Source organism: Drosophila mojavensis, unplaced genomic scaffold, assembly GCF_018153725.1.
Source record: "Drosophila mojavensis isolate 15081-1352.22 unplaced genomic scaffold, ASM1815372v1 contig_36, whole genome shotgun sequence".
NCBI lineage: Eukaryota > Metazoa > Arthropoda > Insecta > Diptera > Drosophilidae > Drosophila > Drosophila mojavensis.
This window is the reverse complement of record NW_025318858.1, coordinates 4,710,470-4,736,459: the sequence shown is the minus strand read 5'-3', so window position 1 is coordinate 4,736,459 and position 25,990 is coordinate 4,710,470. Positions and strand designations below refer to the sequence as shown.

Here is a 25,990-nt window from a genome sequence, read left to right as displayed (position 1 = left end):
CGTGGGCGGCGAGGGCGTGGCAGGTCGAGTCACCCAGCCGAAGGAAACTGAAACGCAGAATGCAAACTCAAGCGAAAGAAAACATAAAATTAAAAGAGCATTTTTTTTTTTTTTTTTTTTTTTTTTATGCTGCTACAAAACGCCCGGCCATATGCTGCTCCCAAAATATAGTATATATAGGTATATATATTGTAGTATATACGATAAACTAAAAGAATTTAACTCAGCTAGGACTAATCGAAAGAAACTTAATGCAGAGAGGGAGAAATGCGTTTAACTTAAAAAACTTACGGAATGAATACTTGAAAACTTGGCTGAAAGGCGTAAAAGAAAGCTTAAACAAAATTAAATAGTGAATTAATTTTGTAAATAAAATATAGTAAAAATTCGAAAGTTTTTAAAAAGCATATGATATGTAGGAAAAGCATGAATTATACGTGCTTGAAAAAACTTTAACTGAATTCAGCGGGAATCTATTCCTCACAGTAAACGAGAGCAACATTTCAAGTCTGAGGCAAAAATATGTATATATTATTTATTAAGAAACCATTTTAAAGAAAGATAAGTCCACATTGTAATTTAAATGCGCTTTCGGTTAAATTTTTTTTTTTTTTTATATATAATAAATAAAAAAATAATAAAATAAAACTAAACAAAAAAATTATGATAAAAATTTTATTAATATAATTAAAAAAAAAAAACTTCATTTTGTTTATTTTTTTTGTCCATTATGATTGCTTTTCCCACTGCAGAGTAATTTTTATTATCTATTTAGAAACATACACAGTTCAGTTATAGAGTATGCGTTTATGTATATAAATTATTGCTACTTATAGTTTAATCATTAACTTTGCTCTTGCACAATCAGTTTAAAAACAATACGATAATTACAAAGCGCTAAAAATTGAGCAAATTACGCGAAGCACTTGACCTTAGACCTAAATCGAAGTATTTAATAATATAATAGTTATAATATTTATCTGTATATAGAAGCGAGCAAACAATTTACAATTTAACAGAGGCTACCCGATCAGCTAATGATAGTATTAATATTAATAATACGAATAACTTGAGTCTAATTAAACAATTTACTATGCAAAACATAGGGATGCTAGATCAAGAAATCGTTACACAAATCACACAAATTACAAATATTACAACAAGATCGATATACAATGCGAATAAAGCTAATTATTAATCGACATACAAATTGGTCAATTGTCATGGCTGAGTTGCTCTCAAGGAGCTGGTCGATTATGATTCTGTTGTTGCTGCTGCTGCTGCTGCTGCTGTTTCGATTGGCCAGCCTCCGATTTATTCTCGCGAACCATCAACAGCAGCTGCAGCATCATCAGCGCCTCCACCTTGTCCAGTGGGTCCATAAAGCCACGCTGCAACCACTTGGGTATGGTGGTGCGTGCATGACTAAAGCCGAGCTTGTTGAGTATATAATCCACGCCATATGGCTCGATGGATTTGCCGGCCCAGGAGAGCAGTCGTACCGTCGGCTCTAGATGCCAGGTCTGGCAGTCAAAGTGTCGCCAATCCCGCACAAAGGATTCAATATCAAAGCTGGGCAACGGTGCATTGGCTTCAGTGCCAGCTTTGGGCTGTGCACTTCCATCCTTAATATCGCTTGCAGCTGCATTTACAGTTGCTGCTGCTGCTGTAGTTGTTGCTGTCGTTGTAGTTGCTGCCGTTGTTGTTGCTGCTGTTGCTGTTGCTACTGTCGTTGTCGTAGTGGTTGCTGTTGTCGCAGTGTTCGCTGTTGTGGCAGTATTCGTTGCCGTATTCAGATTCGTATGACTGCCCTGCAGTGGCTCCAGGCTGCTCTTGCTGCCACTCAGCTGCTGGTTCTGCACAGTCAAGTTCGTATTGGAAGCGCCCTTCTTCTCCTTGCTGTCATCTGTTATGAAGGGCTTCAGGTTCGCCTTCTGCGACAGATTTGGCGAAGCGGCGCGCGCCGATTGAGCGCCGAGCTGCAAGCGAGCAAAAGTCAAGCATAAGCAAGGGAATCTCTTCTCTTAAAATAACATTCACTCCATTCACTCACCACTTTCTCTTTCTCAGTCACATACGATGTGATTAGATCATGCAAAAAGAAAAACGCGTCGGCGTCCACAGTGACAAATATATGATCATCAAACTCGGTGATAAAGCTGCACAAGACTTCAGGTTTCGTTTCTAAAGGAAAGTTCATTCAATATTATTCATAATAGTAAACTCATTTCATTCTACTCACCAGTTGGCTCTGGCGTGCTGTTGCCCTGCTTGTGCTCGGTCTTGAAATACAGCTGCAGGCTGGGCAGCGCGAAGATGACCTCGCGATTGTGATTGTGCTCCTGCGATTTGGCCGAGCTGCTGCTGCCCGAGGCACGCGTGCGTTCAATCGAATTGGAGGCTATCTCGCGCTCGCACTCCAGCATGGGGAAGCGATCCACGGCTGGGAAAGAGAAAAGGGGATAAGTAATGAATAAAATACAAGTAATTAATTGCTTCACTCACCGTCAATTTCGCTGTTGGCGAATGCATAGTGGAACCATTCGTTGAGCGTCTTGAATTGAGGTGGAAAGATAATGTTGCGTGTGATGCGACTGACGATGGCCATGGAGTGATTCTGCTGCTGCTGCACCTCCGACGTCTGGCCCAGGCAGGAGGTGAGCGTCTGTGTGACGTGCACCTCACTGGAGTCCTCCAGCTGACGCGCCTCAGTTGTGAAATTAATGGAAGGCGACTTCAGACTGAACAGGGCCCAGGCTTTCGACTTGAAGTTGATGCCGTGGAAGCAGGCGAGCGAAATGTTTTGACCACGCAGATCCACGGTGCCGCCAAGCACATTGCCATGGCGCGGCAGGCGGGTGACCAGCGACGGCACCACCAGCCCAATGGCCTGGGCCAGCGGCTTCTGCCAGTGGCGATGATGACGTGCATCCGTATTTTCCACCCCACTTAGGCTGGGAGCAGCTGCAGCTGGCGGTAGCTCGCCATTGGGCTTCTTCTTCAGCTGCTGACGACGCTTGATGCTCGCCGTGCGATCCTGGAGACGCGGCTCCAGGCTGGAGAACACGCGCTTGGAAGACTTGAACTGCTGCGTAAAGAACTCTTCGAGCTTGAAGTACATCTTCATAAGGTCCGCCGTCGTCGACTTTGATATCATGATCTGCAATTGATCCCAGCTGAGGTCGCCGTGTATGAAGATCAGAGCACCCGGTTGATCCTTGCCGCAGGCAGCAGCCTGCGATGCTGTGCGCCATTCGTCCTTCATGGCCGCTGCGAAGGTGCTGATGCGCGTCATCAGGACCGAGGTGCCCATGTAATCCAGACGCAGCTCCAATGCCATAAAGCTAAGACCCAGCGTATGATACGGTTCCATGCCCGCTTCCTCCTTGATGTGGAATCGCTTGTTGATCTTGTTCACCTCGAAGCTGCCGCCCACAATGCCGCCCTTGGCATCCAGCGCCGATCCGCCCAAATAGATGCCCGCATACATATTCTTGTACCCGGTGCTGCCTATGGACAGGCGCCCATCCGAGCGGAAGTCCTTGGTCAGCCACACCACATTGCCGCACACGTTGCCAATGTTCATCTGGACGTTCAGCTTGGTGAAGTTGACGGCGAAGATGACCAACGTCTCCCAGGCAGTTATCTGATTCTTCTCCGAGGGCGGCGTGCCAGAGGACTCGGCGCTGGACGATTTACCCAGCGACTTTAGCTTGCGCACGGCGCCAAAGTGGCCCATTTGCTGCTGCGACTGCTGACCCTCAAAGTCCAGGCGCAGCTTATCCTTGCTGCGGCCCTCGCTGGGCGTGGGCGTTGGCGTCGCTGGCGTTGGTGTTTCAGCGCCCGCCTGTTGCTGCTGCTGTTGCTGGTGCACGCTCAGATCGCCCAGAAAGAGACGCCGCACGATACGCCGCCTGTACCACGCCTTGGGAAAGGCCAAGATCTCGGTGAGCCGCCGCATATCGTACTTAAAGCTGGCGCTGCCAATGTCCACAATGGTGGAGAAGCGTATCACGGCACGGGACTGATCCAGCGCCCGCTTCGAGCTCGGCAATGGCTCAATGTAAACCTTGCGGCAGCGCGTGATGTGAAATTTAACAAACTCCACATTGATGCTGAGCGAGTCCTTGCGCTCGCTGTCGCTCAGAGGCGAAAACTGGGTCTCCTTGGAGGTCTTTTTACCGCCATACGGATGGAAGATGTAGACATTGAAATCCGCCAGGCAGCCGGTCACACTTAGCCCGCCCGTGGGCAGCTGTTGATCCGCATGGCTTTGACTCGAGTGCGGCTGCTGCTGTTGCTGCTCCTGCTCCTCGCCGCTGCGCTTCGAGCTAAACACAATATCCAAGCTGGGCAGCTGCAGCATGCACTCGACTCGCGAGACGGGCAGACAGCTGAATCGAAACGTGGACGGCTGCATGTGGAAGTAGACAATGACGTCGACGGGAAATGAGGCATAGGTCGCATAATTCGCCGGCAAAATGTCCAGATTAACGGCTGCGTTATGCGAGGGCGTGGCGGGCGCACTGTTCGCCTGTCGCGCTGGAATCGGCTCCAGCGTTTGCTCGAGGAACTCGAGTATGTGTGGCGAGATGATTGTCTCCTCCGGTATGCTCTGCAGCGTCATCCAGGCGCTCAGCGTGGCGCGCTTATTGCCCAAGCGTCGCATATGCGGCACAGCCAAGGCGTTTGCTGGCGTCAATGGCTGCTCCGTGGCGTCCACTAGCGTGCGTGACTGATAGTGCAGCTTGACGTCCAGGCCGGGTATGTGGAAGATGGTGAGATCGGCGAGCAGCGCATTATTATGCGTGCTGGCATTGAAGCGCAGCTTGCTCTTGTCCCGCTGGCGACGCGACGGCGTCGGGCTGCCCCAGTCGTTGCCAATGCTGCGCTCGCGCTTGTGCGACTTCACACTGGAGGCGGCAGCTCCGCCAGCCGCATAGGCGGCTCGCTCCTCGCCGCTGTTGTTCTCCTTGGTGTGGAGCACACACTTGCCCGAATTGACGAGCACCTTCACATCCAGCTCGAAATCGATGTTTGGCTCCGGCTGCTGCTTTTGGGCATGGGCATGGGCATGCTTGCGTCGCATCTCCACCGAGGTGCCATCCACGTCCATTTCGCTGGGGGTGCAGTCGCCATGGACGCCGCCACGCCAGTCCAGCTCGTTGTCAGCCGTCTCCGTGTCGGTGTCGGCATTCGGCAGCGACGTCTGACGCATGGCATCTGTGAAGGTCACGCGTCCCACGCCCGTCTTAAACGAGGCGCTGCGTGAGTGACAGGAGGCGGGCGTGCTTTGCAGGCTCGAGATTTCATCATTGGACGCAATCGTGTCCAGGCGTCTGCCCGCATAGCTGTGGCTGCTGCCATTATCCAGTGGCAGCTCCCTTGCGGGCGGCACACCTGGCACGCCTCCAGTGCCTATATACGAATGCGAGCGACCGTAGTTCTTCAGAGATCGTCGCAGCGAGGGCTTCCTCCACTTCTGTATCATGTCGCGACGGAAGTATTTGTAGCAAATGGCCTGCAGCTCCTGCAGGCGTCGCTCCTCGTGGGCAACCGTATTGTGCGAGGCGCCCAATGTACGCAGATCGTTAATGATCTTCAGCTGCTCCGCCATCTCCTTCTCCATCATGAACGAGCGCTTCTTCGAGTCAATTGTGGGATCGAACACAAAAGCGGGCAGATTATCGAATTCAGCCCGTCTACGCACATATGTATCCCGACTGCTCTGATCGCCTTCGTCGCTATCGGGTGACTCCATTTGCGTGTCGTCCTCCTCGAAGCCCGTGAGCATGGTGAGTGTGTGGCCCAGCGAGGACAGCTGCTTGCCAATGTTCACATCCAGATGAATATCCACGCCCTCCATTTGCCACTTCACATTCAGCAGCCACTTGGCGTTCTCGCCCTTCTTTGCGGCCGTCGTGCGGGAGCACACCTCGAAGGTGCCCTCAGAGACGACGCATACGTTCATAATGGGCTCCACACTGCTCGGCTTCCAGTCATCCAGATTGGTCTCGAAGTCATCTGCAAAGCGCAAGCAGAGGCCCTGAAATTTGCCCTTGGAGACCAGAGAGCCCGAATTGCAGGCCGAGATGATGGTGTTTTCCAAGGTGATCACCACAGCGCCTTTGGCATCAAAGTCCTGATACGAACGCGAACCAAAGGACTGCAAAAATTGTTTACAATTTTACCATATTTGATTAGCTTCTATTCACTTAACACTCACCATTGCATTGACTTGCTTTAGGGGCAAACAGATGCCCATGTCCTCCACAGTCAGCTGCAGGAATAATGTTGACAAATTGGAGCTGGCTATTTGGCCAAAGGCCACGCGATCGAAGACCTGTTGAGTGGTTTGGGCTGTGTGCTCGTAGCAGAGATTTGCACGCTTCTCTGCCCAATATTCGTAGGCATTCTTGTAGTTCAACCAGACCAATATGGCCTTGTCCACTGCTATCGGCTGTACGTAGACCAGGGGACGCTTCAACGTCAGCAATATGAGCTCCTTGTCCTCGTTGAGCAGCTCATCCTGGAAGGCGTTACGCAGACCGATGGTCGTATGGAAAAAGGCATATTGCTGAAACTCTGGCTCCGCCTCATCAAAGATCACGTTCCTGATGATCTGGCCAAGTGACAAATTAAAGTCGATGTGTGCCTTGAAGAACATTTTACGATTGCTCATGTCACCCAAATTCTTGACACGATTCGAGAGCTGCAATTCCAGAGTGCCCGTCTCAAAGCGCACGGCTGAAGAGCACGGAGTGGTTGCTGTTAGTTGTATACGCTTCATCGATATGTTGATGGAGAATAGTATGCGCTTTAGCGTCGACTCCTGGACGTTGGCATTGTCGCCACTCTCCTCGGTCCACAGGGGCACTGGCTTCTCCCCGCCATAGACCTTTTGGAGCACCTCGTTGATCTCTCGCATGAACACCTTCTGCACGAAGACCAAGTGATTAAGCAGGTCTGTGGTCAGGCAACGTTCGAACTCGCCAATCTCAGCGCTGGCATTCACATAGCCGCCCTGACGCAAAACGATGCCTTCAATGCTCTCCGTATGCTCCTGTCGATTGTCCGGTATATATTCAGCTACAACATGCACGGGTGGCAGGCCGATGCATGCCTCCGAGGGCAGATTCATTTCGTTCTGCAAGATGAATGTGCTTTAGTTTATATTTGAAATAGAATTAATGGACAACTCACCTGTATCTTGGTGTTAAAGCTGAGCGTGTGCGTGGGCAAGTCAATGACAAACTTTGCCCGCTGGCCCGTGACGCCCATCGAGCTAACGTGATTCATGCGATACTGCGCCTGCAGCGAGGGCAACAGCGCCGCATTTATGGACAGACTTTGCAGCAACACATTGAACTGCATGACTAGCGGCTGCAGCAGACCATTCGATGCCGTCGCAGGCTTGGATTGAGCCAGGCGAGCAGAGCGTCTCGCTGCAAATTGTTGCTGCTGCTGGGCACAGCCCGAAATAGTTCTCTCACGCATTTCGCTGGCCGTGCCGACGCCGCTTGCTGCGCCGCCCGAATTTCGCGCATGGAAGGGCGAATCTGGCTCCTCGGCCGTATGGGATCGTAGCGTAGATCTACCCGAGTTGCGTTTCACGCGCAGCTCTTGCAGCGTGGACGACAGCTGCTTCGAGCTGCGCGTCATCATGCCGTGCAGAGCCACTGGATGCTGCGGTATGTCTATGTTAACGGGTCCAATCGAGAGCAGGCCGCTGTTCTTATCCTTGCCACGCTTCGAAAGGCTCGAGTAGAGCGTCTGGCTCTTGCCCACTGTGACCTTGACAACGGTTCTGAAAGGACATTCATTACGTTTGAGCTGGCTCAGTGAAAGAGATGTTTAAGTACTTACTGCTGACTGGGCGCCACGCCCTCGAGTAGCACGATCATAGCGCGTCCCACCTGCCCAGTGAGCGAGCACTCCAATGAGACAGGTCTAGCCTTCTTTCGCCACGTGGCCGTGCTATTCAATGTGGTAATCTCCGACTCCAGCTTAAGCCCGGACAGCGTGGCCAACAACCGAGTCTTGTGTATCTTGGCCACGCCAAAGACAATGAGGCGCGTTCGCTCCGGCGGCACCCCATCCACAAGCAGCATCTCGCGATGCTGTGGCAGCGGTGTTGGGGCGTTCGTCAAGTCGTCGTCATCATTATTACCGAAGCTTGGCGGCGCCTTCTTATGCTCGTTCAGGGAACTCCGTTGCGCCACTGTCTTCGTCTCCGGCATGGTGCCATACAGCTCAAGCAGATAATAGATTGTCTTCCAGCAGTTGGGCGTCTCCAGCAGCGGCGCTGATTTGGTGAGCGTATTATTGTAATCCCCGCTGACACTCGTCGCACAGCCACCATTCAGCGAAGCCTTCGACTCTGTGGTTAGCTTCATGATGTGCTGCTCGTGGAACGACATTGTTGGGCTGTCCCTCAACGGCGAAGAGCTGGACTCATTTAGATTCGTGTAGCCCAGTTTGCCCTTGACGGATTTGCCCGTGGAGCGCAGCTTTTGCGCAAAGCTCTGCGGTCGGTTCTTGGCATTGGGCGAAGGAGTTAGCTGTATAATGGGACGACTACGACCAGCTGGCATTGTGGGCATGGTCTCGTTAAACTTGTCATAACGCTCATCCGAAAAGCTTTCGCCGTGGCCAGCAAAACGATCCGAAAAGGGTAGCAAGTCCGTTGGCTCGGAGGCTATCAAAAGGAAATCACATTAGCAAAGAAGCTTTAATATGGTTTCGCTTATTTCTTACCCAAACTGCACTCATCTTTAGTGTGGCTCTTCTTGCTCAGATCAGGATGCTCGTGGAACTCGTTCTGAGCATCTTTCACATTCTGATACATATTGCATATCTGATGCAGCAGTCGCAGCAACGGCATATTCACCTGCTGCGAAATGAAGCGCACATTGAGACTGAAGTTGATGACGGTGCTCGTGTGCTTCTTGAGCTGTCGCCTGGACATGTAGATGACATTCTGACGCGCCTGATCCACCATGCCGTCGGACATTTTCAACACCTCCAACTCGACGCCCACACGCTCACACAAGAAGAGCGGCGTATCGATCATGATAGAGGCTCGTCCGCCATTCGATTTCTTACTCAGCTTGGCTGGCTTAGTATTGCTATTGTTCTTCTTATCGCCAGCCTCGCTGACCACAATGTCGACGCGTATCGAATCGAAGGTGCCAATGAGTGAGAGATTAGTGCCAAAGTTCTCCAGCGAAGAGATGTCTGCGTTTGAGAACTTGTTGATCATTTGCTGTGGCATTACGCCCAAGCACGTGAGCAGCGGCTCGAAGATTAAATGCGCATCTAGCAGCTTAATGGAGTCCTGCATGATGGTGTTTCTCGCCTGTGGCTGGCCTTGGAACTTGGGTGGAGCTGGACGAGCATGCTCCTTTTCAGCAGAATTCTCTTTCTTTTTGTTGTTATCCTGCTGCTTGGCCATCCAGAAGTACAAATCTTCCTTGTGATTGTCAGCACCCAGCCAGAATTTATTCACCGAGTTTGTAGAGCTCAACGAGCCCTCCTGCAAGGCGCCATATTCTGCAACGATTATAATTATTATATATATTGACTAGTTATTATCCACTTTTAGTCATTCTAAAACTTACCAAACTCTGGCACTTGCTTCTCCACTAAGCCCGATATAATGGGCAGCATTTGTATGCTAGAACGAGACGAATTTCCATGTGAATAATTCGAGGCTTTGCTGTGCACTTTGCCCAGACTTTTTATGTATAAAGATACGAATATCATATATATGCAAATATATTCATATTTATGCGATGGTTAAGTTGAGTTGGGTATGAAAAGAAAAACACATACACAGGCAAAGGCATTAATAGACGAAACATGCATAAGCATATATGACATGGTATACATTGAAATGTTTCAAACGCAAAAACTTACCCACGACGCGTGTGATGTATATTGGGCGATGTGGAAGTCGATCTCTGGGATGCAGGTCCATGGTGCGCCTCCTGGGCATAGGACATGCCTCCGTACTGTGAATTGTCTACATGTGGGATGGTAAAAGTCTTGAGTAAAGGCTTTTATAACAAATGTAAATCAATATTTAAATTTTGTACTTAGGTGGCGTTAGAGACCAAAAGTGAATTTTGTCAAGTGCAGTGTGCAAAATAATTCAATTGCATATTATAAATATATATAACATACAAATGGACAACGATCTATCAAGTTTTATAAAATACTTTACATGGTTATCGAGCACACTGCACTATAGAGTATAAGCCTAAAATTTAATTAGACTTAACTTAGCCAAAAGGAAAAAAAGGAGAGTAACATTTAATAATTGTATACATAATGCACACGCAGGACATCAAACAATATGAAGTCATGAACACATAAAGCTGATTGAAGACATACAATAAAGGGAGTTGACAGAGAATATAGAAAGTAGGAAAGAGAATATAGGAGAAAGTCAGGTAAGATAGGAAAATAACATATATATAGAGCCAAGCACAATAAATGTCTCTTGAGTGCTTAAAGAGTTATTTTTTGCATGGCTTATATATTAGTTAATTACTTAATACGTGCATAAAAAACAACACAACAAAAAATAAACTCCTACATCTATATATCTATATATATAAAAAATATTAGTTATAACAAAGGAAGTTGGCTGCGGTTTAGGCAGCTGACCAGCGTTAATCAAAGGAATACCAATGTGAGTTCGATGATGCTGTGTTTGCCCAAGTAATAAAGCATTCTCACTCTCTTCCGGATGCTCGCCGACGCCCGCATAGGCGCCCATTTCAACATCACCTTCACACTCATCCGCCTCGCACTCCTCTTCGTTTTGCGGAAACGAAAATGTCACATTGATCGGTCGGGCCAACTTATTCTTGTACTGATGCTCGAACAAAATGGGATTATACAAGGTGTTCTTCCACTGACGGCTTAGCACAATGATACCCTGTTGAAATGGGGCGGGTAATTGGAAATATATAAATCTATAAATAGCTCAATTGCTCACCTGTCGAAGCGTATTCAAATGGGGCACTTCGCCACGCTTGAAAATCTGCTCAATGCGCTGCACTCCCTCATCCAGGACTAACTTTTGCATGATGTAGCAAAGCTGACAGCTGGGATCCTCCTGCAAGGTCTTCGACAGCAACGTATAGTTGTTCGCATAGCGACTCTGATTGAGAAAGATTTTGCATTAGTATATATCTAAATAATATTGTACGCTGCATTTACCCACCTTCTTTATCTTTGGGTTTCGCTGAATTTTCTCATTCTCCATGGCATCTGCCATGAGGCAGGCAGCAACAGCCGTCTGTCTTGTATGCAGCACCTTCATCAGGGAAACAATTTTCATGGCTAGCCGATTGCTGGGATTCATCCAAGCCGTTATGGCCGGCGAGGCAGTGCTCAGCAGATTCCAATCCAAGCGCGTCAAATCGATTTTTCGAGTGATCGGCACACAAGGAGGCGCCGCAAAGTTAAACCACACGGACTTTAACTCTATCACACAGGACGAAGTCTTGTCGGTGCCTTTAAGATTCGAGAGCGCCTTGTCGTAGCCATCTTTCGCTGCATTTCCAGCATTTCCGCTGGGCTTTTGAGTGCCTTGTGGCTGTGAGCTGCCCGTTCCTCCTTTCTCCACATCCTCATCGGCTGCCTGTTTGGGCGGGGCTTTGCGTGCCTGCTCTGCACCGGTTTCACTGGCAATATTAGCATCCAATGCATGCGGAAATTTCTCTTTAGGTGTTTTGGGGGTCGGTGGCTTTTTGGTTATTAGACGCCAAGCTGCCTCGGCTTTTGAGGTCGCGCCACTTCCATCTGCTGAGGCAGGTGCAGCTTCAGCAGTCGATCCCACCACCAGTTCGGTTAAATTGAAGCCACCTCCTGTCGAGGCAACGCCCTCTGCACCACCTGTCATCTCTGCTAGCTCCTCTTTGCTATTCTCCGACTTCTCGAAATGCGAACGCTTAACAATCTTAACGCCGACTCCTTCCAAGCCACACTCGAACATGATGTAGCCAATGCTCTCAATGCCTGTGCTCTCGGGCATCTTGAGGCACTCGAAGAGCACCTTGCTCTTGTGCTCCGGTATGGCCGTCACAATGATGGGCGTCTCTGGTGCACACGACTGTCCCTCGGTCTTGAGCCGACGCAGCTGCGCGTGCGCTCGTCCAATATCGAGTGTAATAACCAGCTCTTCCAGCTGTTTCTCCGACGTCTCAATTAGTATCGGCTCGCCTTGCACATTGTCAGGTCTCGTTTGAGACGAGAGATGTGCGAGCAACGCTCGGGTGCCCTTCATAATGCCACCTTTCTTATGGCTGCTGCCCGATTGCACAGCCTGCTGTATATAGACATTGTGCATTGAGGCTCGTGTGGTTTTACCCAAATGAAATTTGGTCGAGATGCCCTCCATATAGAACGTAAGCAGTGAGACGCAACTGAGATCCTGTGTACAGAAAATTCATTATTACCATGTCAAATGTGATTCGAAATGCATTTCTCACTCACCTGCACGTTGTCGAGCGCTGCCACTGAGATGATCTCCTCCACAATAGACGACTGGAGCATTGTGATGCTCACCTTAGGGAGGACAATCAATCCTTGAGTCTTTGTCGAGATGCTCTCCTCATAGACGTCGCTCAGGAATGAGTCGCCCGGTCCCTGCAAATGTCGTTCGGTTGTCGAACGCTTGGAATTCGAATGTACCTGCGACCAGTAGCTCAGACTCTGATCTCGCTTCAATATATTGTCGTTTTTCACTTTGGCTATGCACGAGGCATGAATGAAATTTACAACAGAAAGCAGATGCATTGACTGAATTGTCGGTACGGCAGCCTCAACCATTCTGCAAGAGAATACAATAAAAGTTGTATATGATGAGTATATTATAAAATTACATGCTTGTATTATAACAAATAAATTAGTAGCTTTTTAAGCTGGCGAAAAAGGAAAGGAGGAAGTTAAAATAGTAAATCTGCGCTATATTCTATGGGAGAAAAGTGTTTCTACAGGAGAGAGAAGATGACAGTATATAATATAAATCGACAGACAAATGCAGCCTTCCATGTAAATACCGAAAGTCAAAGGAGAACTCAAAAGAAAAGACCAATATATTAAAATAACTATAAAGTCTAGCAGTAAGATAAGCTCCGAGTTTCTTATTTGGAACAAATTCGGAACGAAAACACATAATCCGAACCGGGCCTCCATTGCTTTATCTGCTATCAGTTAACAAGTCACAGCATAAACATTCTACTTCGATCAGCATAAGATATATATACTACTACAAATTTAAGTGCTATACGTTTATAGAAATGTTACTACTGCGCATTGGTCTGTTTTGTGCCCTGCTGACCTTTATGGCAGCATATCCGCTGGTAGGTTGAGTGAAAGTCCTCTCTAACTTCTTGGTAATGCAAACTAATGAAACAGGACGCTCAAGTAAAGCCCGAACGAAAAGCTGAGCTCGATCCGGCTGATTATCCGGATCTAACAGATGGTCTCACTGATGCTGAAGTGGAGTCCACACTCAATGGCCTATCCCTAGACGATTTGAATGAGCTAAATAAACTTCTGGATGATGCTGGCGATGGACCATTTGACTTGCAGGGTATTTCGTCGTATGCTAAACAAGCGAACCCATCCATAATTCATTCCTTTCAAAGCAAGCAAGCCTTAGGGGACACCATAAACAAGCCAAGAAACAACATTACGCGGATGTGGACAGTGTGGACGAGGACTTGGAAAGTGCCTTGAAGCCGGACAAGCAATCGGTAGACGATGGCTGTCACGACGACGACGATGACAAGGACAAGGACGAATGCACCGAACGACCCAAATGTTCCGAGCGACCCAAGTGCAGCAAGCGACCGACCACACGGCGCTGCACCACTCGCAAGTGTACCACCTCATGCAAGTCCTTGGATGGCTTTCTCGATATACACTTGGATGGAGCGAACTCGGACCGCCACGGTGCCAAATTGAAATGCAAAAGTATTGAGGAATGCGATCCGGAGGATACGATGTGCTTGCAGCGCTTGCAGCACAGGTCGAAGCAGAGACCAAGCATGAATGACTTTGCCGATGTGGGCTTGGATCACGTGTCCAACGGAATGGGCAGTCTGGAGCGATTGGCAGCTCAGGCACATCGCGATGACGTCCTCAAATTTAGCAAGCAGCTGGAGGACTGGAATGGCAAGGAAGACACTCTGCCGGACATGTCGAATATGGACTATGATAAGCTGGCCACTGCTGACACATTCAAGGATCTGCCGAAATTGGGTAGTGCCTGGGATCAAGCGAAGGTGGCCGAGGACGAGGTTGGACAGTTACACCACAACGAAGAGCAGCTCAATGCGCCGTACGAGCGACATGAGCTGGCAAGGACTGCGCACGGGCGCAAGCAAGAGCTACAGCAGCCGCACCAGGAGGAGAAGTCCGAGGACGATGACAAGCAGACCGAAGAGCTGGACGAGAATGCGCCAGTGAATGAGCCAGGCGAACTAGCAGCCAATGAAGGCGACAGGTTGGAGGATTTAATTGACTTACATGTTCCATTCAATCTTATAAAAACAATCCACACAGCTTCATAGCGCAAAATGCTCGCGATCCATTGCGCTATCTCATTCAAACACAGGAGGGCTACATCAAAAGCGAGGAGGAACCCATCGAGCATCAGTTGCGATCGGACAAGGAGCACAGCGAAATGCTCAACTATGACCCCTATCAGCTAAGCAACGAGCATAGTCCCCTACAGAGTCAGTTGGAGCAGTCGAAACGCATCAAGCGGGAGAAAAATGGGAGAGCATACGACGACGACTCGAACGAGGTAAGTGCGGAATGGTATCCTAAATAGACAATTAAAGACTCCATCCAGAATAACAACGAAAGCTATCTCAAGAAGCTGATGGACTCGTTTCCCCGTGATCAGAACAGCCAGAGCAATCTCAATGTGGCCATCAGGCTGGCAAAACGAACGCATTTGCGTGTTAAACGAAGTTAAGTTTTCATAGTTATTCCGTTTGTTCAATTGACCGATGTGACTGAATATATATTTTTATAATGTGCGAATAAATAAGTTGAGTCTGGATAGATTGTGTATATTCAACTCACCTACAAAAATGTATATTTAAATTAATGAGCAATAAATAGCTCAACTCACCTTTGTAGTCCCTCTAGCAGGAGGGGCGTAAGGAATATATTGAGCTGCCCCTTCAATCTAGCCACAACCGAGGTGCAGGCCGCACCGCCTTCCGATTGAAGGCTCATGAATTCGCCATCATCGAAGCCATTTGTCGTCTTGTCCGACTCCTCTTCCTTGAGCAGGACACTGGGATCCCAGGGATGGGATTTCGGACCACCCATAAATGTGGCAGAGCTGTTGCTGCCGGTGGAGTTCTCATAGCGTGGCACCACTTTAATTTCACGCCAGCACGAGTATAAATCGAAATGCGGCAACATTTTGCTGCCAATGTAGGTGAGGCCACCGTCTTCGTTCTCATGGAAGAGCGGCGTAGAGAAGACATCCGGTCCGAGCGGAAATGAGCAGCCGTTCCAATTGAAGCACTTCACCTGCGACAAGTGATTCAAATAGCTGGCCATCAGCAGTGGCGAATCGATGATGGGTCGATTGACCTGCTGATGCAGATTCACCAGCGCAACATCCTCCTGCGACGACATGGCCGATATGAAGGAGTTCGATGAGAGCGACGGCGTCCCCGACGACGAGCCACGTGAGTCAGCCTGGGAAATGCAAAGCAAACCAAATATTCTATCAGAATGAGATCATAAAGCAATCCATGGCAAACGGCTACAAATCAAATGGAAACGGTGGACAGAACAAGTGGCGCAAAAAGTGCAATGGATGCAATTGTTTCTGTGTGTGTTAATCAAAGACTTCATACTTAAAACTAAACTAGAAATCATTTAAACTTAGACTAGCTCCAAGTAGCATGCGAAATTTGTAGAAAGCATGCAGGCAACATATTAGAGAAACCCTTGCAGAGAGTTGAAACTGAGGGAAAACATTTATAAGACAAATAAAAATCATAATATGAAATTTTCAGGAATAATAATCTTACAAATAATAATATATTTTTATTTAAATAACCCTAAAATAATTTTTATAAATATTCATCCTCTAAAATGAATATTCAACTTGTTTTACTTTTTGGACTATCTTCGGAAATAATAAAAATAATTTTCTGCAAGAATATACGCAAGTGGTCTGAACAATTTATTATAGTGTAAAATTAAATGAATTTAATCCATACACAATTGCTTAGACCACCCTCGCAAAGCTTCGGCAAACCGAATATAATATTGTTTTTCAAATATAATTCTTTTTTTTATAATAAAACTATACTAAATAATTTTTTGTACATTAAGATAGAAAGAAATATTTGGAATTTAGTTGCGCTACACATGTTAGTCAAAGATTAAGGATTTGGTTTTAAATTTTAAAATTGATCTTTACTGTACTTTGGTTTTGGCTGTTGCTAAGAACTACTCACATCGTGAACAAAATGTCGATACTCGGGTCGTGATGAGATATTTGTTAATTTTCTTATAGGTGTGGCAAGACCGTGAATGCGTCTCGCGTCTTCGTTCTGGATGAGTTTTTTATTTATCAAGTTTTTATAACGTTTAGTTTTTTTTTTTTTTTTTTGAATTGAAAGTTTTGGTGGAAAGGAATAGAATTTAGGTGTGGATTTGGTTTAACAATAGAGTTATAGAGAAATATATAGCTTAAAGTTAAGAAGAGAGGCATGCATCATATATGTAAATATATATAAATTTGTATAAGTTTTTCCCAAATACTTTAGAACTGGGCTGCTTTATATATGCTATAAACTGTAGTTGGTGAAAGTGGAATATAAACTAGGCCTTAAAAGCAGTAAAGCTGCAAAGTGTATATAGTATCGTATATGGAATCGTATACGTAGACTTAATATATATTATAATTATACATAGGAAACTGTTTGTAACAGTTGCTCGATTGTTTTTACCAGTTCTGTTGTGCTCTGTGGTCGCTTGGGCAGCGTTTTGTTGCTTTCCGATGGATGAATTTCCAGATCGCTGCGATAGGTCGGCAAAGTGTGGCTGCCGTTCTCATTCTGAGCGCCAATGCTGTAATATATGGGAATTAGCTTTACAGTTATATGACTTAAATTCAGTAATGCCTACCTGAAGTCAGAGGAGAAACGTTTTCTGCCCGACAAAATGATGGAGCCAGTGCCACTGCGCTGTTTCATGGAGCCACGCTGAGACATAACATTCGAAATGTCTTCCTCGGCGGAGAAGAACATCTCCGAGGGATTCTCGGAGGTTAGCGATATGGTGCGCTGTACTTCACGTGGCAACTGATCGCCGCCATGCAGCACAATGTCCGCAATCTCAAATTCCAACGGATGCGAATGAGGCGCCGAGTGGGACATCTCATCGGGAATCTGATGTCGGAATAAATCTAAATTGTACCAAGGAGCTCCTTCTCGTACTAGCATATCTACTTACCTCCTGCTCATCATCCAGAGCCACCTCGCCGGTCAGTCTTGAGTCGGAGATGCTTGTCTTGGGCGGCGATACGCGTAGTCGGTGCGAATCGGAGCCGCGTCTTGGCTGCTGACAGCTTGTGTTGATTATCTCCCGCTCGATGGACTCGTGCTGCAGCTGCAGCTTCTTGGACGGGCTGTCCAGCAGGCGAGCGTATGGCACCTCCACAGAGGTCTGCCTCGTGCAAGTATAACGCTTGCTGCGTCGCTCCAGCGTATTCGGTGAGCCAATACTCTCGCGACTCTTATGTCGATTGCTGTTGAGCTCTGGCTTCTCCACAGAGCCGGCGCCAATTTTGAATTTAGTGCCATCGGGCAGAGAGCCAAGCTCCGATTTCTTCAAGCTGCCATTGCGCAGCTCACTCGCGGGCCTATACAGCTTGCCCTTGCCATTGAAGTCGGCTGCGTCATAGAGCGATACGCAGTGAAGACTATAGGGCGGCGTATGGAAGACGAGCTGGCCCTGATGCAAAATGCTCTCGCCAAAGCCAAAATCATTGCTATTGTTGATGATGCTGAATGGGAGAGATTTGGAAAGATGAGCACAAGGTAATCGAATTGAATGTGCGATACGTACAAATAACGCGCTATATTGTAATTATCGTGCACATCTTGAGCTGTGGGCTTGAAGAACTTTTGGCCATTGCGATTGCTGCCAAAGAAGGCGCAGCCGCCAATGCAGCCACAGCGCGAGGTCTCCGATCCAGAACTGAGAGCACTGCCATTGTTTGCCCAGAGGAACCATAGGCGCTTAAACTTGGCGTCGTGCTCACGCAGAAAGCTGAAAGATGGAAGCAATTAAAGTATTTTCATATATAGAGAAGCTGAAGCTGCGTTCACTCACTTGTGCTGCACGAGATGCAGCTCATGGTCGGGTATGGGCAGCGCGGAGGCGCCTTCGAGCAGTATGGGACCCAGCGAGGTGCAGCCCACCTCCACCCAGTTCTCGCAGAGCTCCGACGTTAGCGGTGTGCGCTTGGCCGCATGTGCATCCACGCTGTCGCGCAGTTTGCTGCGCGCCGAGTCTTCGCGCGAATCGCGACGTTGCGAGAACGAGTTGGAGCTGCGTTTGCTGGTGGGCTTGTGCGTGCCATAGACATCCTGCGACTTGAGCGAGTCCTGATCAGCGCGTCGCAGCTTGCCCGATCGATTGCTGCCCGTGGTATTGGTATTGTAGCTGCTATTGGGCGCATTCCCCGCGTGCAGCATGAACAGTCGCAGCAGAATGGAGGGCAACAGACCCGAGATGCCGGACTTGACGCGCTGGCCATGCAAATTGCAGTTGGCCAGTCGTATGGGCGAGATCCACGCATGCAAGGCCGTGCCGCTCTCGATGAGATAGACGTCCACAGCGTCTACCGAAACGCGCGTCATCTTGTATTTAATGTCCTCGGAGGATGGGCATTTGTACTTGTTCTCCTCCTTGGTGTGCGGGCACAGATTGCTGGGCACACCATGATGGCAATTGCGCACGGTTTTCGGCGACTTCAAGCAGTTCTCGGGATCGATGGCGAGCAGTACCAGCGTCTCCAGGCCAGTGACGACATTCACCAGCTGCGGCAGGGTCAACTTGCCCGTCAGCTTGCCCAGCTGCACTTCCACCAGCCAGGAATACTCCAACGTATCCTCATCCAAGGCACAGCCCTCATTGCTGAACATCGCATGGCCTCGCACCTGGACAGCAGAGAGCAGCAGGTGGCCCTGCTGAATGTGCTGCTCGCGTTGCTGTCGCTGCAGCGTATCGGCCGTGAGCAGGTACGAGGGGCTAACCAAAACTTGCAACGTTGTCTCATGGTAGCGTTTGTCCATCTCGAAGCCGAAACGTTCGATCAGCACCACCGGGCAGGGCGGATCATCTGGATTGCAGTTCTTCATCACGTGCGCTTGAATATCGTGCACTATGACCGAGACCATGACCTCCAGCGGGCGATAGAGCCGTGGATCAAAGGGTTTGCGCTTCTCTTCGGGTGGCGCTGTCTCTGATATGGACTTATTGGCCAGCTCCTTTTCCTTGGCCAGCAGTTGATCTTTCGGGTTCGGAGCAACACCTGGTTCCTTGTTCACATTCGATTGCTCCATGTCTGTGAAGTTCTGATCCTCGCCAAATATGTTCTCCTTGAGGCTGATGAAATTTCTCAGCACATTGCCATAGGCCATCAGCACCGAGCTGCCAATCTCCACCTCCACCGTGACTTGATCTGCCGTCAAGGTGCCCGGATCGAACTTATTCTGCTGCTGCTCGGCTGCTTGCTGTGCCTGTTGCCAACTGTTGCTCACTGGAGATTTTCGTACTTTCGGTATCCGCATTGGACTCAGCAGAATCTCCTCCTTTTCGGGCGTGGTGATGTCCGCCTGGGGATCAGGCCCCAGCGGCGGCACCGGATGATAGACATACTGGATGGACAGTGCTAATATGGGCACCGCCCAACAATCGATCCAGCCGGCGCTGCGCTGGCAAATCTTACGCCATTTTTTCGTATAGAGCTCGGGCCGTCTGATCAACTTGCCCTCGCGCGTTAACAGTCTTGCATTCTCATCTATGGCTAGGACAATGGGTCGCACCGAAGACACCTCCGGCACATACAAACTCAAGTCGAGACCTTCGCCGTGTATCCAGAACTTGAGCGTGACAGTCTTGGGTAGAAAGTCGTCGAAGGGCAGCGCAAAGCTCATCTCAAAGACATCGCCACAGAAGGCCAGGTGATTGTTCTCCTGGTTCGCACTGCTGCAGTCGATCCAATTGTATTCGTTGCACAGCATCAGAATCTCGAATTCGTTCAGGCGTATATTGAAATTGCAAGTGTAGGGCACAAAGCTAAGTATGTCGGGTCTCGCTTTGTTCGCCCAATCCTCGATGAGATCCTGGAAGAAGCATTTGTGTTTATACACAATAAATGCCGTTGTCTTGCAGCCAGCCAATGAGATGTTCCAATCCTGTGGCGCATTCCATTTTCTTGGATAATGGATGCGCACTTTGTACTCGAGCGATTCGAACTCTGCCAGGCTGCGATATTGCAGCGAGGTGGTGGCCTCTACATGGAATAGCTGGCCCTGAATCTTGGACGTATAGCCATCGGCTAGGGTTACCCAGGGTATGGTCACCTCCACATAGGAGGCGGGGCCCACGGTTATGTGCATGGCATTCGTCTCCTTCTCTTTGGAGAAGAGTATGTCGATCGTGGCTTCGTTCAGCACACAGAGCGTCACATCGAACGACTGATAGGTGCGCAGTTCACCTGGCTGCGGTGTCGGTGTCACTTCGGCTTCCTTCCAATCGGATGGATAGAAGTATCTGTAGAGATGATCGCGCTGTCTGTCTGCCCAGGGGCCGTAGCTGAAGTCCGTGCCCTTTAGGCAATGCGCATTGATGCCCCAGACGGGAGGCGATGGCTCCGATTCATCACCGTTGGCCAAGAGAATCTGGACCGGCTCCTCTGGCACAACTCCCGGCTCATCCATATAGAAGTACAAATCCATTTGATTGGACATCATGACCACAAATCCCTCGCCCATATAGCGTGGCGGCTCGTCAATCAAGCCCGTGTACTTCGGACTGGGACAGAATAGGATTTTAGCATTCTCCACCTTCGCCTTGACAAAGTGCATAAAGTGATCGAGCGGGCAAACAGCGGGCTTGGTGCTGTACGTACAGTGCGCCTCCTCCATGGATATGGACAGCGTTGTCGGTGTTAAGCGATTGCCGAAGACAAAGCGACCCGAGCTGATGTCGATCTTGATCACAGGTATCAAATCTCGCCAGGTAGTGGCTTGCATAGCCTCAGAGTTCTTAACGCTATTAACGCGTTTGCTCTGCTTTGCATTCTCCAGATTCATGTGATGCTCCTTGAGCTTATTGCGCTCCTCAGTGCTCACCGTATCCGTGGGTATCAACAGCGAAGGCTCCAAGCCGAAAGTCTTCTCCAACTTATCGTACAGATCGGAGCGGTTGTAGATGTGCAGCTCGTACACATTCAGCTGCACTGACAAGCGCGTATCCGAATGGGAGAGATCTGCAAGGGATCAAGACTTTAATTTGATTACTTTAGGTTTGGACTTCAAGACTTACCCTCCGAAACATCTTTGGGCACATAGGAACGCCACCAGCGGAATATGAAGTAGCCATCCTGCACGCGCATCGTATAATCATACGTGATGTAGACGAAGTCTCGGAACATGATTTTGCCAGCCAGTGGATTTATTGCCACTGATCCAATCTTGAAGTAAGCGCCCTTTATGAACCAGCGATTCGCGATCTTTGTGATCAGCATGCCGATGACACGAGAGTTGTAAAAGTTGTTGTAGGTCACCCACATGATGGTCGTCAGCAGCGAGCAGATCAGCCATATCTATAACAGGTAGCAAAGGAGAAGCATACCTAGTTATTATATCATTTTAACCAAGGGGTTAGAGAATGAGTTGAGCAAAGGGCAAACCACAAATGAGGAATTTTATATTTGGAGAAGAATGAATACCCTATACACATACATATAGAAATGTCGTTAAGGGATATACTAATAGACTCACTAAGAGATGCCTTATATAAAGGTCTACTCTACCTAAACATACAAGTTTGATGATGTTGATTCACTCAGGGATACCCTATTTAAGTATACGAATTTAGTCACTAAGGAATACCTTCTAGATAAGTTTGCAGAATTAGAGTAAGAGATACCCTATGTATATATACAAATTTAATGATGTAGAGACACTAAATATAGAGAGTGAATAATAATATTGGTTAAAGTAGAGTTAATAAGGGGCAACCTATCCAACTATTCAAATACCTATATACGGGAAACATACAATAACATTCTTACTTTAAGAATGTTTTGTTTTTCTCTGAATCCCCAGTTTGAATATAATTCAAACATATATGCATATATACCTGCCTATATAATACACGCAAAATAAAAGAATGAATACCCATGTGCATTTGCGTTGTTTTGTGACTCTCCTGTTACTCACGGCTGTTGTGGTTCTGGCGAATTCAATTAGTCACGGCTGTTTCATGCAATTTACTTTGATAATGAAACACACATCGTGCGTGAAACAGGTCTACGTATTTAGAATTAAACACGCCTCGAGCTGGATTAAACTTAAATTCGAAGTCAAAATGAATGAAGTCTAATACTACTAGAGTCTAATATAATTGAAATGAATCGTAGGTAATCTGAATATGTATTATATAAAGATCTATATATACCCATTATCAAGATAACAGTTATAAATATGAAATTTATATAAATGTGTAATTGATATGAAATTTAAAAACAATGCGCTTAGTCACGCTTGGTTGGGGCCTATACTTCCTACGAATCAGCGAATCGTTAAATAATTGTTAACAATTTACCAACATTTAAATAGACCGAAATGAATTTAATAATTTGCTCAATGATTATTGAGCTACTAAAGATTAAATTATATTATTAGCAAATGTTTTTGTTAATTAGGTAACTTTTTGATGGGGCTCTTACTTAAATGGATTTTAATATATTTCACAATCATTAGCTTAAACATATTTGCGATATGTACGAGGTATGTACAGGAATTTCGCGAGTTTTGCTTTTTCTTTGGAGTGTCTATTCAACAATCTCAATTTTGTGTCTTTGAAAGTAGTGCCCATTAGATATGATACATTCGTGCCAATAAATACAGGAAGCACTTAAAAAGTCGTTTCTTATGATCTTGTTCAACACCTCCTTCACTGCCTTCTCTATTCCGTCGATCGGGCCGTGTTTTTATGGACACCTTCAGTATCGGGAGTCTATCATATACAAATCGCTTTTCCGACCAAGGACTTAAAAGACGGTTTAGACATATAAACATATACATGATCGATTTAATAAACTTATATTTCTAATTTGATGTGCACAAACTCTAAAGAAGCTTCAATGTAGACAATTAACCAAGACATGTACAAAATGTGATTGTGGAAATGTAGGTATAAAAATGTAAATCGGCTCTATATGTATCAAATGGTTTGATTTTGTGATCATTCGCTGTGGCTGGTCCGGGTTGCGTGGTTTCAGTCAAAGTAATTGACAGGCACATCGCTGAAGATGGCGCCGGCAAAGGTGCATTTCTTGGCCTCCTTGATGACGGTGCAACCGTGGATGTCCTTGAAGAATATGTTGTGGCCCAAACATCGCGGCTGATTCACAGTACAAAAGTTGCGCCGTGTGGCTGGCCGGAAGTAGGCACGACCCGTAAATGGATTGACAAAGTCCGACCAATAGCCATCCTGCATAAACTCCACGGAATACTGCGAGGCAATCAATACGAATGCCTTGATGGCGCTATTCACATCGCTGTCAAAGTACAAATTGAAGATGCTGAAATTGCCAGGATCCTTCAATTTGGAATACGGAATGGTAAACAGTCGCTTCATGTGGCTCATAAGCAGTTTGGGACAGCGCACCACCTGCGCCCGGATCGGCTTGATGCCATTCCAACCGATCGAATTGTGATATTTACTGACGTCAAATTGATCGGCGGTGGTGAACAGATCCTGATAGGCCGGTCCCACGCTGTGCGGCATATAGAAGAGATCCGAGTAACGATTGCCCAGTATCGGATAGACCGGATGGATGCCAATATCATCATCGGTCTCCACATCATCCTGCTCCTCCATATCAACCAAGATAAAGTTTGGCAGGCTGCTGCTGCTCGTGAATCGGCGAGCGGGCTTCACGCACTTCTGATTCTGTAGAATCTTTCGGTCCTTTAAGCATCGCACTAATATTCTTAATATTTGCATTCTGTGTTATTGACTATAATTATTATTATTATAATGATTATAATCCGTCTGTTGGTCAAATTCGTTCAATTGGGCGGCGATAAACAGTTTAACTAAAATTTTTAACTATCAGATGCTAAAATCAGTTGTGTTCTCGAAAAAGTTTTGTTTGTTTGTTTGTCTGTTGTAAAAATTTTTTCGGACTTATTATTTTTTGTCAATTCCCTTAGCAAAAGCTGCGTCCGTTGACCGCGAAACAGATTTTTATTGAGGTCTGTCTGTATTAAAAGATTTTGGACGTTTGTTCATATATGTAAAAAGAAAGGCTGCCCGATTAAAGTGTAAATTTAAGGTTCCATCTCCTGCTCGGTGTCAAGAAAAAACCGAATTGCTTTGTTTTCGAAATCAAACTATTTTATGAGGTAAATTTATGACAGATGGGAAAAAATTTATTAAATAGTTATCGAACTTGAAATTTATGCATAATTCTCTTTCAAATATAAAGTATAAAAAATGTTATCGAATTTTAAGTTTTCTAGTACAATGGAAAGTGTAAAGATCGTCGTACACAAGAAACTCGCCCTAAATAAACTTGATCTATGTTGCCTAGTGTAATACAGAGAGAGAGAGAGAGTATGTGTGTGTGTCAATGACCAAAGCTCTTTAATTGATTGATAAGGCGCACTGCAAGTGTGGAAACAGTCGCACACTTGTTCATCGACTGGCTGTGGCTATTAAAGCGTGTAGCGAGCGATCGGCATGAGGGGCAATAGACGAGAAGCAGATAAAGCCTCGTCCTCGCCTGATTCATGACACATTAATCAAATCAAATTATGTGTGTGGGTTAAATGTAGTTGTGCATGATTATATATGTATACATATATGTATGCGTATATATGGATGTGTGTATTCTTACCATGGGAGCATCGATTTTCATGTTCTCCAGCGGCACATTATGTGTGCGATTCCAGGTGCCCACTTCGGGGAAGCCAAGAGAAATACCATTGTCGCTTGTTTCATCCAAATCCATTTTTGCAGATTTTCTCTTCGTTGGGTGGGAATGGAATGGGTGTTGCTAGCTCGTTTATTAAATTAACGATTAATGCTGTCTAGCCACATTTCACTTATTTTAGCACTATTTATCAATGAATATGCATAAACAATTCATGTTTATTTGCTTTCTTTCTTTAATTTTAGCTTATTGCACATACACACGCCACACACACTCACACATACGCGCACAAAGTTCGATTTTTCCCACTTTGTATTGGAGGTCGTCGTTGTCTCAATTTTTGTTTACGATTTTCAGCCGTTTTCATATAATCTACGCGCTTGCTGTAATATTTATTGTAAGCACGATGATGTGTTTACACTTTGTTGTGTATTTTTATCAATTAATTGCAACTATTTAGCGGGTAAATAATTAAAAATAAAATATCAGACGAAACGAAAACACTCCCATCTTGTGCTGCTTCTTGCCACTGAACAGATGTTTGTCATCGATAAGAACAATCAACTGGTCTGTTTCGATAGTTCACTGAAGATTGCCGCAAGCAGTTAGCCGGCAAGGGTAACTGCTATTTACATGGATATATTTTATTTTTCTTATATGTATTGTTATCCTTTCCTAGGTAGCTAAACCATTATATTAGCATTTATATTACTGTAATGCAATCTAAACGTTGTTGATAACGTTAGTAATGTA

General features: G+C 46.7%; 3 protein-coding genes across 9 annotated transcripts; 1 reads left to right on the top strand and 2 right to left on the bottom strand.

Moving 5' to 3' along the window:
• Positions 1-734: 734 nt before the first annotated feature.
• Positions 735-25,779, bottom strand: LOC6575994 (transmembrane protein KIAA1109 homolog). Of its 4 annotated transcripts, none has more exons than XM_015164914.3 (23): positions 25,202-25,779; positions 21,616-21,895; positions 18,394-21,559; positions 18,127-18,330; positions 17,512-18,064; positions 17,185-17,447; positions 17,007-17,127; positions 16,512-16,607; positions 15,161-15,741; positions 12,508-12,844; positions 11,234-12,445; positions 11,006-11,170; positions 10,693-10,945; positions 9,919-10,024; positions 9,621-9,736; positions 8,758-9,552; positions 7,867-8,698; positions 7,204-7,807; positions 6,227-7,147; positions 2,506-6,166; positions 2,243-2,443; positions 2,054-2,184; positions 735-1,979 (listed from the first exon to the last, which is right to left on the bottom strand). In XM_015164914.3, exons 1-23 carry the CDS (start codon positions 25,313-25,315, stop codon positions 1,239-1,241), a joined length of 15,453 nt encoding a protein of 5,150 aa, XP_015020400.1. In that variant the 5' UTR covers positions 25,316-25,779; the 3' UTR covers positions 735-1,238. The 4 variants fall into 4 exon arrangements, with proteins under 4 accessions (XP_015020400.1, XP_043864749.1, XP_043864750.1 ...); XM_044008814.1 differs by having other exon boundaries at positions 9,621-9,676; XM_044008815.1 differs by lacking the exon at positions 16,512-16,607.
• Positions 13,206-15,124, top strand: LOC6575993. 4 transcript variants are annotated; one of them, XM_002001961.4, is made up of 5 exons: positions 13,206-13,376; positions 13,432-13,609; positions 13,669-14,524; positions 14,584-14,827; positions 14,903-15,124. In XM_002001961.4, exons 1-5 carry the CDS (start codon positions 13,314-13,316, stop codon positions 14,999-15,001), a joined length of 1,440 nt encoding a protein of 479 aa, XP_002001997.2. In that variant the 5' UTR covers positions 13,206-13,313; the 3' UTR covers positions 15,002-15,124. The 4 variants fall into 4 exon arrangements, with proteins under 4 accessions (XP_002001997.2, XP_032584961.1, XP_015020402.1 ...); XM_032729070.2 differs by having other exon boundaries at positions 14,876-15,124; XM_015164916.3 differs by having other exon boundaries at positions 13,207-13,376; positions 14,890-15,124.
• On the bottom strand, positions 23,369-24,712 carry LOC26528705 (methylmalonic aciduria and homocystinuria type D homolog, mitochondrial). Its single transcript, XM_015164915.3, has one exon. The coding sequence runs from the start codon at positions 24,304-24,306 to the stop codon at positions 23,575-23,577; it is 732 nt and encodes a 243-aa protein (XP_015020401.1). The 5' UTR covers positions 24,307-24,712; the 3' UTR covers positions 23,369-23,574.
• Positions 25,780-25,990: the final 211 nt, after the last annotated feature.

Excerpts from the sequence above, each read along its gene's own strand:
- LOC6575993 (XM_032729070.2), top strand. The coding sequence starts at position 13,314 with ATGTTACTACTGCGCATTGGTCTGTTTTGTGCCCTGCTGACCTTTATG. Across the intron at positions 13,610-13,668 it reads TGGACCATTTGACTTGCAGG|CAAGCCTTAGGGGACACCAT; the intron begins GTATTTCGTCGT and ends TTTCAAAGCAAG. Across the intron at positions 14,525-14,583 it reads GCAGCCAATGAAGGCGACAG|CTTCATAGCGCAAAATGCTC; the intron begins GTTGGAGGATTT and ends CAATCCACACAG.
- LOC26528705 (XM_015164915.3), bottom strand. The coding sequence starts at position 24,306 with ATGCAAATATTAAGAATATTAGTGCGATGCTTAAAGGACCGAAAGATT.
- LOC6575994 (XM_015164914.3), bottom strand. The coding sequence starts at position 25,315 with ATGGATTTGGATGAAACAAGCGACAATGGTATTTCTCTTGGCTTCCCC. Across the intron at positions 21,896-25,201 it reads TGAAAATCGATGCTCCCATG|ATATGGCTGATCTGCTCGCT; the intron begins GTAAGAATACAC and ends TACCTGTTATAG. Across the intron at positions 7,808-7,866 it reads GGCGTGGCGCCCAGTCAGCA|AACCGTTGTCAAGGTCACAG; the intron begins GTAAGTACTTAA and ends ATGTCCTTTCAG.